Source organism: Bos taurus, chromosome 28 (assembly GCF_002263795.3).
Source record: "Bos taurus isolate L1 Dominette 01449 registration number 42190680 breed Hereford chromosome 28, ARS-UCD2.0, whole genome shotgun sequence".
In the NCBI taxonomy this organism is placed as follows: Eukaryota; Metazoa; Chordata; class Mammalia; order Artiodactyla; family Bovidae; genus Bos; species Bos taurus.
In genome coordinates this window covers 18,256,792-18,272,073 of record NC_037355.1, presented here as the reverse complement: position 1 = coordinate 18,272,073, position 15,282 = coordinate 18,256,792, and the positions used below count along the sequence as shown (strand labels likewise).

The following is a 15,282-nucleotide window of genomic DNA, read 5'->3' as shown; positions in this document are numbered from 1 at the left end:
TAGAAAAAGCAAGAGAGTTCCAGAAAAAACATCTGCTTTATTGACTACTCCAAAGCCTTTGACTGTGGATTACAGAAAACTGTGGAAAATTCTTAGAAATGGGAATGCCATACCACCTTACCTACCTTCTGAGAAATCTGTAATCAGGCCAGGAAGCAACAGTTAGAACCGGACATGAAACAACAGACTGGTTTCTTATTGGGAAAGGAGTACTTCAAGGCTGTATATTGTCACCCTGCTTATTTAACTTGCATGCAGAGCACATCATGAGAAATACTGGGCTGGAAGAAGCACAAGCTGGAATCAAGATTGCCAGGAGAAATATAAATAACCTCAGATATGCAGATGACACCACCCTTATGGTAGAAAGCAAAGAAGAACTAAAGAGCCTTTTGATGAAAGTGAAAGATGAAAGTGAAAGTGAAAAAGTTGGCTTAAAACTCAACATTCATAAAACTAAGATCATGGCATCTGTCCCATCAATTCACGGCAAATAGATGGAGAAACAATGGAAACTCGGAGAGACTTTATTTTGGGGGGCTCCAAAATCACTGCAGATGGTGATTGCAACCATGAAATTAAGAAACTTGCTCCAAGCAATTTTAGTAGATTTCATGCCGACTCTGTGTGCAAAGCCTCGAACCGACGTCCCTCAGTCTACCTGCCCACTAGGGAGTACCCGTCTGAACAGATCATCGTGACAGAGAAAACAAACATTCTTTTGCGCTACCTACATCAGCAATGGGACAAAAAGAATGCCGCCAAGAAGAGAGACCAGGAGCAAGTGGAGCTAGCGGGCGAGAGCTCGGCGCCGCCCCGCAAGGTCGCGCGGACCGACAGCCCGGACATGCACGAGGACACTTAAGACTCACGCCCCCCTCAGGCGCCTCCCATCTTGTCTGCTCCTTGCCCACCTGCCTTGTGTAAGCGACCCCGCCCCACCCCTTCGCCGGCCCGCCCATACCCCTTCCACACCACTTCCAACCTCATAGGAGCCAATGTATTTATTTTCCTTGAGTTTTTATTTATGCTGTAAAACGCACCAAGCGATGGTTACAGGGGACGCCAGACCCAGTAGTGTGATGTTGGTAGACGCTTTAAAACAAAAACAAAAACGTTGTTACTCACCTCCCCCTGTCCCCTCCCCTTCCTCCTCTTGCCCCCCAGTTCTCCTCTGGAAAACTGGAGCGTGTCTACAAGGGTCCAGAGCCGGGACCCCGCTGCGGCCGGCCGGCAAGGGTGGGGGCCCTTCTCCCAGCGCCCACCTCCCGGTCCGGGCCTTAAAGACTTTGCCTTGTCTCGAGTTCCACCGGGACCTATTCTGTGCCCAGACCTTGCTCTGAGCTCGAGTAAGGGGGAGAAGTCAGCCCTTCTGGATCTTTCTCTTAAGTCATTTTATCATGGACTAGTGCGTGCTCCGTGTCCACCCCAATAAGAGGATCTTTCCTACCCCCCCAAAAAAAAAAAAAGAAAAGCAGAGACATTACTTTGCCAACAAAGGTCTGTCTGGTCAAAGCTATGGTTTTTCCAGTAGTCGTATATGGATGTGAGAGTTGGACTATAAAGAATTCTGAGCACCGAAGAGCTGATGCTTTTGAACTATGGTGTTGGAGAAGACTCAAGAGTTGCTTGGACTGCAAGGAGATCCAACTAGTCCATCCTAAAGGAAATTAGTCCTGAATATTCACTGGAAGGACTGATGCTGAAGCTGAAACTCCAATGCTTTGGCCACCTGATGTGAAGAACTGACTCATTTGAAAAGACCCTGATGCTGGGAAAGTACCACAGTTGGCAGATTTAGTGGAAAGACCACTTAGTTTATGAATTGGGGAACTGGATTCTAGTCCTTGGAAAAAATCACTAGCCATGTTGTCTTGAGCTATTATTTACCTTTTCAATATGTTTATCAGTAGAACCGCTAAAATGGTGTTTGTCTCCAACAAATCTAGAGAGCAGTAGGTTCCTGAGTTCATGCCTTTAGAGACTGCAGTCTGTGGGGGTGATGCCAAGTGTTTCTCCTCCTCCTAATTCAGCTGGAACAGCTCTAAGTTGATCTGTTTTGTGATTAAACCCCGTGAGCTAGTATTATAAAAGCCATCATTTTACAGATGAGATTTGAGGGACAGAACAATTCAGTAACTTGCCCACGATCTCATGGTTTATGAGACAGGATTTGAAAGTAATCAGTAATGATCCAAAGTGAGTGATCAACTTCATTGTACTATAGCCTCTAATAAAGGTGAAATAGCAAAAAAAAAAAAAAAAAAAAGCATTGAGAGGAAGTTTTGCCATACTAACCTCTAAACTCTTTTTCCCTAGTGATGTGATCACTTGAAGTATCTGTTCATATTAAAGACCCTAATGAAAATCAGTGTCATTGACAGTTAGATCCAGCCTATACTATTTGGGTATCATGTCTGGCCCTAGGAGGCATTTGGGAGGGAAGGTCTGGGTTTTTATAAACCTAACTCTACTAGCAGGCTATGGAGAGCATTACAATAGAAATATGAAAGGGAGGAAAAGATTCCATCTAAGGACTTCTGGGAGAATGAGTATTTGAGCCAGGCTTAAAATACGAGTTGGTTTTCATTAATTGCATTTCTTTTTGGTAAAAAAGCAAGAGACAATAATTGTTTAAAAAAAAAAAAAACAGCAGAAGATAAGAAAAATAAGTTGGCTGAATAATCCAGAGGAGTGAAGGGATACTAAGAAAGTTTGGACAGGAAAAGTGGGGTCCTCAGCAGGATACTGATTGAAAGAATAAAGTTTTGTTTTCCTAGAGTGTTGACTACATCAACATATTTTAATATTGAGGTGAAAAAATGAATACAGAACTTAAGATCTTAAGAACTGTGGTTCTAAGCCAGGAGTAATGTGTGTTCCATGGAAAATTTGGCAATGTCTGGAGACATTTTCGATTGCCCTCATGTGGATTCAGAATACTCCTTGAGTCTGGTGGCAAGAGACCAGGAATGCTGTTAAATGTATATGAAAGTCTTGTAGGATTGGGCTCTGCAGATACGGGAGAGAGTTTTCTGAGCAAGGGAACAGAAAGAACAATGGGGCAGGAGCATTGAGGTGGTTTAACATATGTCCACAGATGCTTTTGTTGCAGGAAGGGGGCTCTTGTCTAAAAACTGGGCTCTTGTCTAACACTCGGAAATGAATTGTCCGAGGAGACACATATGCTGACAAAGCAAGAGATTTTATTGGGAAAGGGCACCCGGGTGGAGAGCAGTAGGGTAAGGGAACCCAGGAGAACAGCTCTGTCACATGGCTTGCAGTCTTGGGTTTTATAGTGATGGGATTAATTTCCAGGTTGTCCTTAGCCAATCATTCTGACTTGTTCAGCCAAGATGGATGTCAGAGAGAAGGATTCTGGGAGGTGGTTGGACAGGTGGTGTCTCCTTTTGACCTTTCCCGAACTTTTCTGGTTGGTGGAGGCTTATTAGTTCCCTGTTCCTTACCAGGACCTCCTGTCGTAAAACAACTCATGCAAATAGTTACTATGGTGCCTAGCCAGGGTGGGCGGATTCAACCAGTGTGCTTCCCCTAACACTTTGAGGGCTTCCCTGATAGCTCAGCTGGTAAAGAATCTGCATGCATTGCAGGAGACCCTGGTTCGATTCCAGGTCGGGATGATCCCTTGGAGAAGGGATACGCTACCCATTCCAGTATTCTGGCCTAGAGAATTCATGGATTGTATAGCGACTTTCATTTTCAGTTTCACAGATGCTTTGACACATCTTCAAAGGTAGAGACTGATTCTCCTCCCTTTTAATTTGGATTCCAGGATTCACTTGTAATAAATAGAGTATGGTGGAAGTGGTGCTATGTGACTTGTGAAGCTAGTTCAGTTCAGTTTAGTCACTCAGTTATGTCTGACTCTTTGTGACCCCATGGACTGCAGCATGCCAGGCCTCCCTGTCCATCACCTACTCCCGGAGTTTACTCAAACTCATGTCCATTGAGTTGGTGATGCCATCCAACCATCTCATCCTCTGTTGCCCCCTTCTCCTGCCTTCAATCTTTCCCAGCATCAGGGTCTTTTCAAATGAGTCAGTTCTTCGCATCAAGTGGCCAAAATATTGGAGCTTCAGCTTCAGCATCAGTCCTTCCAATAACACTCGGGACTGATCTCCTTTAGGATGGACTGGTTGGATCTCCTTGCAGTCCAAGGGACTCTCAAGAGTCTTCTCCAACACACAGTTCAAAAGCATCAGTTCTTCAGTGCTCACCTTTCTTTATAGTCCCAACCTCACATCCCATACATGACCACTGGAAAAACCATAGCCTTGACTATACAGACCTTTGTTGGCAGAGTAATGTCTCTGCTTTTTAATATGCTGTCTAGGTTGGTCATAACTTTCCTTCCAAGGAGCAAGCGTCTTTTAATTTCATGGCTGCAGTCATCATCTGCAGTGATTTTGGAGCCCCCAAAAATAGTCTGTCACTGTTTCCACTGTTTCTCCATCTATTTGCCATGAATCGATGGGACCAGATGCCATGATCTTAGTTTTCTGAATGTTGAGTTTTAAGCCAAACTGTTCACTTTTCTCTTTCACTTTCATCAAGAGACTCTTTAGTTCTTCTTCGCTTTCTGCCTTAAGGGTGGTGTCATCTGCATATCTGAGGTTATTGATATTTCTCCCGGCAATCTTGATTCCAGCTTGTGCTTCATCCAGCCCAGCATTTCTCATGATTTACTCTGCATAGAAGTTAAATAAGCAGAGTGACAGTATACAGCCTTGACATACTCCTTTCAATTTGGAACCAGTCTATTGTTCCATGACCAGTTCTGTTTCTTCCTGACCTGCATACAGATTTATCAAGAGGCAGGTCAGGGGGTCTGGTGTTCCCATGTCTTTAAGAATTTTCCACAGTTTGCTGTAATCCACACAGTCAAAGGATTTGGCATAGTCAATAAAGCAGATGTTTTTCTGGAACTCTCTTGCTTTTTCGATGATCCAACAGATGTTGGCAATTTGCTCTCTGGTTCCTCTACCCTTTATAAAACCAGCTTGAACGTCTGGAAGTTCACTGTTCACATACTGTTGAAGCATGGCTTGGGGAATTTTGAGCATTACTTCACTAGTGTGTGAGATGAGTGCAATTGTGTGGTAGTTTGAACATTCTTTGGCATTGCCTTTCTTAGGGACTGGAATTAAAACTGACCTTTTCCAGTCTTGTGGCCACTGCTGAGTTTTCCAAATTTGCTGGCATAGTGAGTGCAGCACTTTCACAGCATCATCTTTTAGGATTTGAAATAGCTCAACTGGAATTCCATCACCTCCACTAGCTTTGTTTGTAGTGATGCTTCCTAAGCCCCACTTAACTTCACATTCCAGGATGTCTGGCTCCAGGTGAGTGATCATACCATCGTAATTATATGGGTCATAAAGGTTTTTTTTTTTTTATAGTTCTTCTCTGTATTCTTGCCACCTCTTCTTAATATCTTCTGCTTCTGTTAGTTCCGCATTACTTCTGTCCTTTATTGAGCCCATCTTTGCATGAAATATTCCCTTTGTATCTCTAATTTTCTTGAAGAGATCTCTAGTCTTTCCCATTCTATTATTTTTCTCTATTTCTTTTCACTGATCCCTGAGGAAGGGTTTCTTATCTCTCCTTGCTATTCTTTGGAACTCTGCATTCAGATGGGTATATCTTCCCTTTCCTCTTTTGCTTTTCACTTCACTTCTTTTCGCAGCCAGTAGTAAGGGCTCCTCAGACAGCCATTTTAGTTTTTGCATTTCTTTTTCTTGGGGATGGTCTTGATCCTTGTCTCCTGTACAGTGTCATGGACCTCCATCTATAGTTCATCAGGCACTCTGTCTATCAGATCTAGTCCCTTAAATCTAGAGATCTTGTGAAGCTAGGGAGAAAGGATAACTCATACCTAAGCAGTCTGTCTAGGATTACTCACTTTGAGGGAAGCAGCAGTTACACTCCTGGAAGAGACCCATGTGAAGAGAAACAGACTTCCTCTCAACAACCAACACCAAGTTTTGAATGAGTACTCACATGCAGATCCAGAAGCCTAGGTAATGGCAGCCTCTTGAGAAATTCCAGATCAGAACCCTATTATTTCAATCAGTAGGCTTGGGTGGATTTGTTTCCATGGCAGTGTATATTTTTAAAAAGCAAAACAAGTGTGGGTATGCCAAGGGCTTGAAATGGTTGAATTGTGTATGGTTGGGAATTAGTGAGAAATAAGATTGACTGGACAAGTAGTCAGTTCATGGAAGGCCTTGAATGTCAGACCTAAGCATTTGCCTTTTATTTGGTAGCTGAAGAAATCTGCCATATGGGCCTAGTATGTGCAGATCACATCTGGCTTATTCACTGTTAGAGTAGAAAGGGCAGAAGTAGCTACAGTTAGTATTGGGGACCGTGCTCATTAAATTGTCTTTCAGTTCAGTTCAGTCACTCAGTTGTGTCTGACTCTTTGCGACCCCATGAATTGCAGCACGCCAGACCTCCCTGTCCATCACCAACTCCCAGAGTTCACCCAAACTCACGTCCATCGAGTCAGTGATGCCATCCAGCCATCTCATCCTCGGTCGTCCCCTTCTCCTCCTGTCCCCAATCTCTCCCAGCATCAGAGTCTTTTCCAATGAGTCAACTCTTCGCATGAGGTGGCCAAAGTATTGGAGTTTCAGCTTTAGCATCAGTCCTTCCAAAGTACACCCAGGACTGACTTCCTTTAGAATGGACTGGTTGGATCTCCTTGCAGTCCAAGGGACTCTCAAGAGTCTTCTCCAACACCACAGTGTTTCTCCAACAGTTCAAAAGCATCAATTCTTTGGCTCTCAGCTTTCTTCACAGTCCAACTCTCATATCCATACATGACCACTGGAAAAACCATAGCCTTAACTAGACGGACCTTTGTTGGCAAAGTAATGTCTCTGCTTTTGAATATGCTATCTAGGTTGGTCATAACTTTCCTTCCAAGGAGTAAGCGTCTTTTAATTTCATGGTTGAACTCACCATCTGCAGTGATTTTGGAGCCCCCCAAAATAAAGTCTTTAGAAGAAGAAAAATGAATAACCTATAAATGCCACCCCTACGTGTTAAGTTCATGAAAGACTAATAAAGGACCACTTCATTAGTCCTGCTTTGTCAATATAAAGGTGCTGAGAAGATCAAGCCTCCCCTGGGTTTATAAAGATATTTTTTAAAGAAGAGAAAAACTTCTCAAATGTATCCAGGTCACTAATGTGACACCATTGACTCGATTTTTTCTTACCTGCCAGCCTTTTTGCAAGAAGATGGTGACACATTAAATTGCTTTCACCTGCAACATCTTAGTATGACTAGATTTATCAAACTCTCTCTTCAGTAGGCAAGAGGGAAGGAGAGCCTTAGAGGGCTGTGAAGAGTGACAGAGCAGTCATCAGATTGAAAGGAGGAAACTATTCAGGGGCTCAGGGCAAACCTCATTTATATGTGTCCACTTGAATAGATTCCATGATTCCTATTCCCCTCTGGGGGAAATTCAACTGTGTATTTTGTTTGACTTGGCTGGATTTTTGTTGCTTGTTTTTATAATTTGTGGTACCAAAAGTGCTTTTTAAATAGTGACTTGTGAGAGCAGGCCTGCTATCATATCATCCCAGAATCACTCAGAGTATCTCAGGAAAATGAGAATAATATGCCCAGTATATTTCAACACCTTTATGAAGTCATGCAGCAACATCCCAAAAAAAGTAAATTCAATGAAAATTTGGAGATAGGATTATGCTTGAGATTGATTTCGGCCAAATCAATTATTAAAATAAAGTACTTAGACTGAAGAACCCAGAAAGGGTTAGACTAAATGTGCCATGAGTCTTATCAATTCCAGTGAAAATAGTCTGTTTAATTTTCTGCCATGAACTTCCTGGGAATCAGTTGATAAGTTGTACAATTTATATACTATTTTGGGGAGGGGGGGAATAAAGGTATGAATTCAGCCAGCACTTTGCTAGTCCCCATTAAAGGTGGGACTTCGTTAGCTGCCTGGGTGTATGAAGAGGAGGATGAAGGCTTGTCTTTGTCCTCACAGAGTTTATAGATTCATTGCATTGATTCATGGGGTTTAGTTCCTGTCAGGGAAAAAAAGTATTTGTCTGACCAATAACCAGCATTGAAATAACAGTGGTACAGTGGGTTTAGTTTTGTTTCAGCCTCAGAGCCCCATTTCCATATAAAATCTTCTGTAGGCTTTTTAATATGTAAAATAGGTCAAAGCGGAGCTACCCTGGGGTGGGAAGGGAGTGCAGGGTCCTTGACTTCTATCCTACTTCGTCATCCATCGCACTTCCTAGCAGGCCTAGAACCTTCTCGTAGGACCTTCAGTTCAGTTCAGTCGCTCAGTCATGTCTGACTCTTTGCGACCCCATGAATCCCAGCACGCCAGGCCTCCCTGTCCATCACCAACTCCTGGAGTTCACTGAGACTCACGGCCATCGAGTCAGTGATGCCATCCAGCCATCTCATCCTCTGTCGTCCCCTTCTCCTCCTGCCCCCAATCCCTCCCAGCATCAGAGTCTTTTCCAGTGAGTCAACTCTTCACATGAGGTGGCCAAAGTACTGGAGTTTCAGCTTTAGCATCATTCCCTCCAAAGAAATCCCAGGGCTGATCTCCTTCAGAATGGACTGGTTGGATCTCCTTGCAATCCAGCAACTCTCAAGAGTCTTCTCCAACACCACAGTTCAAAAGCATCAATTTTTCGGCGCTCAGCCTTCTTCACAGTCCAACTCTCACATCCATACATGACCACAGGAAAAACCATAGCCTTGACTAGACGAACCTTTGTTGGCAAAGTAATGTCTCTGCTTTTGAATACGCTATCTAGGTTGGTCATAACTTTCCTTCCAAGGAGTAAGCGTCTTTTAATTTCATGGCTGCAATCACCATCTGCAGTGATTTTGGAGCCCAAAATCATACAGTCTGACACTGTTTCCACTATTTCCTCATCTATTTCCCATGAAGTAATGGGACGGATGCCATGATCTTCATTTTCTGAATATTGAGCTTTAAGCCAACTTTTTCCTCTCCACTTTCACTTTCATCAAGAGGCTTTTTAGTTCCTCTTCACTTTCTGCCATAAGGGTGGTGTCATCTGCATATCTGAGGTTATTGATATTTCTCCCAGCCGTCTTGATTCCAGCTTGTGTTTCTTCCAGTCCAGCGTTTCTCATGATGTACCCTGCATATAAGTTAAATAAGCAGAGTGACAATATATAGCCTTGACGTACTCCTTTTCCTATTTGGAACCAGTCTGTTGTTCCATGTCCAGTTCTAACTGTTGCTTCCTGACCTGCATACAAATTTCTCAAGAGGCAGATCAGGTGGTCTGGTATTCCCATCTCTTTCAGAATTTTCCACAGTTTGATTGTGATCCACACAGTCAAAGGCTTTGGCATAGTCAATAAAGCAGAAATGGATGTTTTTCTGAAACTCTCTTTTTCCATGATTCAGCGGATGTTGGCAATTTGATCTCTGGGTCCTTTGCCTTTTCTAAAACCAGCTTGAACATCTGGAAGTTCACAGTTCACATATTGCTGAAGCCTAGCTTGGAGAATTTTGAGTATTACTTTACTAGCGTGTGAGATGAGTGCAATTGTGCGGTAGTTTGAGCATTCTTTGGCATTGCCTTTCTTTGGGATTGGAATGAAAACTGACCTTTTCCAGTCCTGTGGCCACTGCTGAGTTTTCCAAATTTGCTGGCATATTGAGTGCAGCACTTTCACAGCATCATCTCTCAGGATTTGAAAGAGCTCAACTGGAATTCCATCACCTCCACTAGCTTGTTCGTAGTGATGCTTTCTAAGGCCCACTTGACTTCACATTCCAGGATGTCTGGCTCTAGGTCAGTGATCACACCATCATGATTATCTGGGTCGTGAAGATCTTTTTTGTACAGTTCTTCTGTGTATTCTTGCCATCTCTTTAATATCTTCTGCTTCTGTTAGGTCCATACCATTTCTGTCCTTTATCGAGCCCATCTTTACATGAAATGTTCCCTTGGTATCTCTAATTTTCTTGAAGAGATCTCTAGTCTTTCCCATTCTGTTGTTTTCCTCTATTTCTTTGCATTGATCACTGAGGAAGGCTTTCTCATCTCTTCTTGCTATTTGGGACTAGGAACTTGGGGTTCCCCAAAACAGTTGGAGAATGGCTCATCTAGTGTATTGTTTGAGTCGGTGAAGTATTGCTGGACATTTACTTTAGAAGACGATGAGCTTTAGATTAACTTTTTTTCTTTTTTAAAATTAATTGGCCTTCTAGAACCTTACATTTTCACTGCTCAGGACTGGATGACTCAGTAGGCAAAAATAAGCACCACTCAATCCAACAAAACCCACCCACACAGAAGAGACAGACCAGATTTTTTAATAAGAAACTGTATTAATTCCATCACATGTATAATATTTGTATTTATGAGCTGGTATAGAGTTGTTTTTGAATTCTATAGGGTGGAAGGAGGAAGGCACCACAATTTTCAGTGCTTCAAGTCTTCCAAGGGCTTCCTTCCCCACAAATTGTTGTTGTTTAGTCACCGAGTTGTATCCAAGTCTTTGTGACGCATGGACTGTAGCCCCCCAGGCTCCTCTGTCCATGGCATTTTCCAGGCAAGAATACTGGAATGGATTGCCATTCCCTTCTCCAGGGGATCTTCCTGATCCAGGGGTTGAACCTGCATGTCAGGGATTGAGCCACAGGGAAGCCCTACCCACTGGTTAGCCCTCAACTAATTCTTGAGCCTATGAATCAAGGAGAGAACATATCTCCTTAAACCACACATCTTCTCTGACAGGGCTGGTAGCCACATTCCCTATTGTACCAATACTGATTCCAGTTAGCAAACAGAAGAATGCAAAGATGTTCAGTGTGTTCTGTCTACCTCCATGGTTGCAAAGTTTCCATATTTGTCCCATTCAAGTCAAGAGCAGTTCCCTTCATCAATTCTGTTTCTAATAAGTCACTCACTTAACTTGTCCTTTAGCAAACCTTCATGTGGGTACATAGAAAGGAACATTTAGTGTATCTGTGCATTAAGTAGAAACTTTAACTGAATTATAGAATATTTCCCCACTGTAAAATAAAAGAAGTACAAGATGAATGTTTATATGTTAAGAATGGGCTTCCCTGGTGACTCAGATAGTAAAGAATTGCAAAATAGGTGAAAGTGAGATCCCCTAGGCAGAGCAGTCAGGCATTGAGTAGAGAAAAGCAAAGGTGTGATGACCCAGCTCCCTCCTATGGTTCATAACACTTTACAGTCTCCTTCCATTGTGCCAAAAGAGCACTACTCAGGGTTCCAGTCCCAAGGGTGCTGCATTCACTGACTGACTTTAGGCTGGTATCTAAGTCTGCTAAGCCTCAAACCCTGTAAAATGATAATAATAGAACCTTCCTCAGAGTGCTGTTGCAAGGATTCAATGAGAAACTGTATGTAAAACTATCTCTAAAGTTCCAAGGAAACAGTAAGTATACAATAAATGTTAGCTACTAAGGACTGCAAGGAGATCCAGCCAGTCTATTCTGAAGGAGATCAGCCCTGGGATTTCTTTGGAAGGAATGATGCTAAAGCTGAAACTCTAGTACTTTGACTACCTCATGCGAAGAATTGACTCATTGGAAAAGACTCTGATGGTGGGAGGGATTGGGGGCAGGAGGAGAAGGGGACGACCGAGGATGAGATGGCTGGATGGCATCACTGACTCGATGGACGTGAGTCTCAGTGAACTCCGGGAGTTGGTGATGGACAGGCAGGCCTGGTATGCTGTGATTCATGGGTTCTCAAAGAGACAGACACGACTGAGCAACTGAACTGAACTAAGGACTGTGAAGAAGGCTGAGTGCCGAAGAATTGATGCTTTTGAACTGTGGTGTTGGAGAAGACTCTTGAGAGTCCCTCGGACTGCAAGGAGATCCAACCAGTCCATCCTAAAGGAGATCAGCCCTGGGATTTCTTTGGAAAGAATGATGCTAAAGCTGAAACTCCAATACTTTGGCCACCTCATATGAAGAGTTGACTCATTGGAAAAGACCCTGATGCTGGGAGGGATTGGGGGCAGGAGGAGAAGGGGACGACAGAGGATGAGATGGCTGGATGGCATCACTGACTCGATGGACGTGAGTCTCAGTGAACTCCAGGAGTTGGTGATGGACAGGGAGGCCTGGCGTGCTGGGATTCATGGGGTCACAAAGAGTCTGACACGACTGAGCAACTGAACTGAACTTAACTGAACTAAGGTTATTATTAGTGTACCAACCACTGAAGTTGTTCTGAGCACAAGAAATATCTGATACACTAGGGAACAGCCGAGCTTGGGGTGGCTACAACGTAAAGAGCTAGTAGTAATATATAATCATACCATGAACTCTGATGTTAGGTTAACCTGGACTCTTCCTTAAAAACCAACCAACCAAGAGCCCCTCCTTTGATGTCTCACCACAGTTTGAAAGTAAGGCAAGTCTTTACCAAAAGAACTTTTTAAAATTGAAGTATAGTTGATTTCCAAAGTTGTATTAATTTCTCATATAACAGCAAAGTGATTCAGTTACACACATAGGTAAGTTCTTTTTATATTCTTTTCCATTATGGTTTATCACAGGATTCTGAGTATAGTTCCCTGTGCTATACAGTAGGACCTTGTTGTTTATCCAGTCTGTATGTAATAGTTTGCATATGGTAATCCCAGACTCCCATTTTCCCCCTCCTTTCCCCTCCCCCTTGGCAACCACAAGTCTGCCCTCTGTGCCTCTGAGTCTCTTTCTGTTTTGTAGATAAGCTCAGTTGTGTCATATTTTAGATTCCACAGATGAGGTATGATATGGTATTTAGTCTCTTTCCGACTTCACTTAGTATTATAACCTCCAGTTGCATCCATGTTGCTGCAAATGGCATTATTTCATTCTTTTTATGGCTGAGTAATATTCCTGTGTGTGTGCACCACATCTTCTTTTATCCATTCATCTGTCGATGGATATTTAGTTTGTTTCCATGTTTTGGTTGCTGTGACTAGTTCTACTATGAACATAGGGGTACATGTATCTTACTATAGTTTTATTTGGATATATGTTCAGGAGTGGGATTGCTGGATCGCATGGCAATTGTATTTTTATTTTTTTAGGAACCACCATACTGTCTTCCATAGTGACTGTACCAATTTACATTCTCACCAACAGTGTAAGGGGCTTCCTAGGTGGTGCTAGTGGTAAAGAACCTGCCTGCCAATGCAGGAGACATGAGGGACACCAGTTCAGTCCCTATGTCAGGAAGATGCCCTGGAGGCAGGCATGGCAACCCACTCCAGTATTCTTGCCTGGAGAATCCCATGGACAGAGGACCCTTGCAGGCTATAGTTCAAAGGGTCGCAAAGAGTTGTACATGACTGAAGTGACTTAGCATGTATGCATGCAACAGTGTGGGACGCTTCCCTTTTCTCCACACCCTCTCCAGCATTTGTTGTTTGTAGACTTTTAAATATGGCCATTCTCACCAGTGTAAGACAGTACCTCATTGTTGTTCTGATTTCCGTTTCTCTAATAATTAGTGGTTTGAGCATCTTTTGTGGGCTTCCCAGGTAGCTCAGTGGGTAAAGAATCCGCCTGCAATGAGGCAGATGCAAATTCAATCCCTGGGTCGGGAAGATCCCCTGGAGAAGGAAATGGCAACCCACTCCAGTATTCTTGCCTGGGAAATCCCATGGACAGAGGAGCCTGGTGGGCTACAGTCCATGGGGTCCCAAAGAGCCTGAAGCAAGTTAGCATTGAGCATCTTTTCATGTGCATGTTGGCCATCTGTATGTCTTACTTGGAGAAATGTCTTTTTAGGTCTTCTGCCAATTTTTTGATTGGGTTGTTTATTATTATTATTTGCTATTGAATTTTATGATCTGTTTGTATATTTTGGAAATTAGGCCCTTGGTCGCATCATTTGCAAATATTTTCTCCCAGTCTGTAGGTTGTCTTTTCATTTTGTTATGTCTCCTTTGCTGTACAAAACCTTGTAAATTTGATTATGTCCTGTTTGTCTATTTTTGCCCCAAGAGCAATTTTTGGATCAGAGGTAGAGGAACTGGTTGAATCAAATGCTTATTAGCTTAGGACTCAATGCCTAAGTGCCAGTCAACTTGGAGAGGTTGCCAATCAAAAATTTGAGTTTTTATTTTTACTCTGGAGGTCATATTTATGATAAATTATAGAAGCAAGAAGTGCCAAGTTAAATTATATAAGACAAAACAAGAGTTGTCTGGAGTTGGTACTTAAATCAGATGTGTTGGTGGCAAATTAATTAGAAGACGGAGGCAAGAGCAATGGGAAGGTTTTTAGCAAGGTTTTTGGGGACTTGGGAGTGGGGTGGTAGGGGTCCTGGATTGACTGTTGACCAGAGGTTTACCTTTTAAATTTGACAGCTGTTTGACCAGTGAATGGTAATATTTCTTATGAGGCAAGAGAATTTCTGGTAAAAGCTATACTTTTATTCTCTCTTCAGTAATTAACAAGGCCTATTTTCTTCACTCAGCTCTGGTTCAAGAACGTTAAATAATTATAAAATATAAATAGAATATTAGCATCTTGGGTGTATTTGGTTGTTGAGAAATCTTTCTCTCGAGAATATGTAACTTCACAATTGCTGTACTTATTTTAAGTTCCTTAGGCTAGAAAGGAGCCTCAGAGGCGATCTATTTCAACCCCCTTCCCAAGGCAGAATCACTCCCCCAACCCATCATATCCATCTATTCCAGCCTCTATTATGCCATACTTATGTTTGTTTTTTAATTTTTAGATTGTTTGTATTTAGAACATTCAGCCTGATTTCTTACAAGTTCCAGTTCTAAGAAGGGTTGTCTTTTTTTTTAATTGGATGACATTTTAATTTCAAACTGCCTGAACTATCAGCCTAATTTCAACTTGTCTTACATATTCAGTTGGCTCATCTTTTCTGAAACTTGCAACCTTTTCCTCTGACTACCCTTTGTGATTCTGACTGGCAATGACTTTCTGGTTTCCTCTTCACCTTTGTGAGAGTAAAGGCAATTTTTTTTTTCAAAATTATAATAATCATCTGCATAATCTCCAGAAACAAATACTGCCATCAATCTCCAAATTCCTCTTCACATAGTATCTCAAATACAACATTAGAACAATTGCTCAAAATTGAAAATACGATGTAGCATTTCTCTGGCAGAATATAAGCTTCATGAGGGAAAAGACATGTGTTGTATTGTATTCTTAGCACCTAATACAGTACCTAACACACAATAATGGCTTTAGAAGAATTCTTG

The 15,282-nt window shown here is 42.4% G+C and overlaps 1 protein-coding gene across 1 annotated transcript; it reads left to right on the top strand.

Annotated features, from left to right (window-relative positions):
• Positions 1 to 493: 493 nt before the first annotated feature.
• LOC100139549 (DET1- and DDB1-associated protein 1) lies at positions 494 to 1,415 on the top strand. Its single transcript, XM_003587982.5, has one exon. It carries the CDS (start codon positions 509 to 511, stop codon positions 863 to 865), a length of 357 nt encoding a protein of 118 aa, XP_003588030.4. The 5' UTR covers positions 494 to 508; the 3' UTR covers positions 866 to 1,415.
• Positions 1,416 to 15,282: the final 13,867 nt, after the last annotated feature.

Coding starts and splice junctions, on each gene's coding strand:
- LOC100139549 (XM_003587982.5), top strand. CDS start 509: ATGGAAACTCGGAGAGACTTTATTTTGGGGGGCTCCAAAATCACTGCA.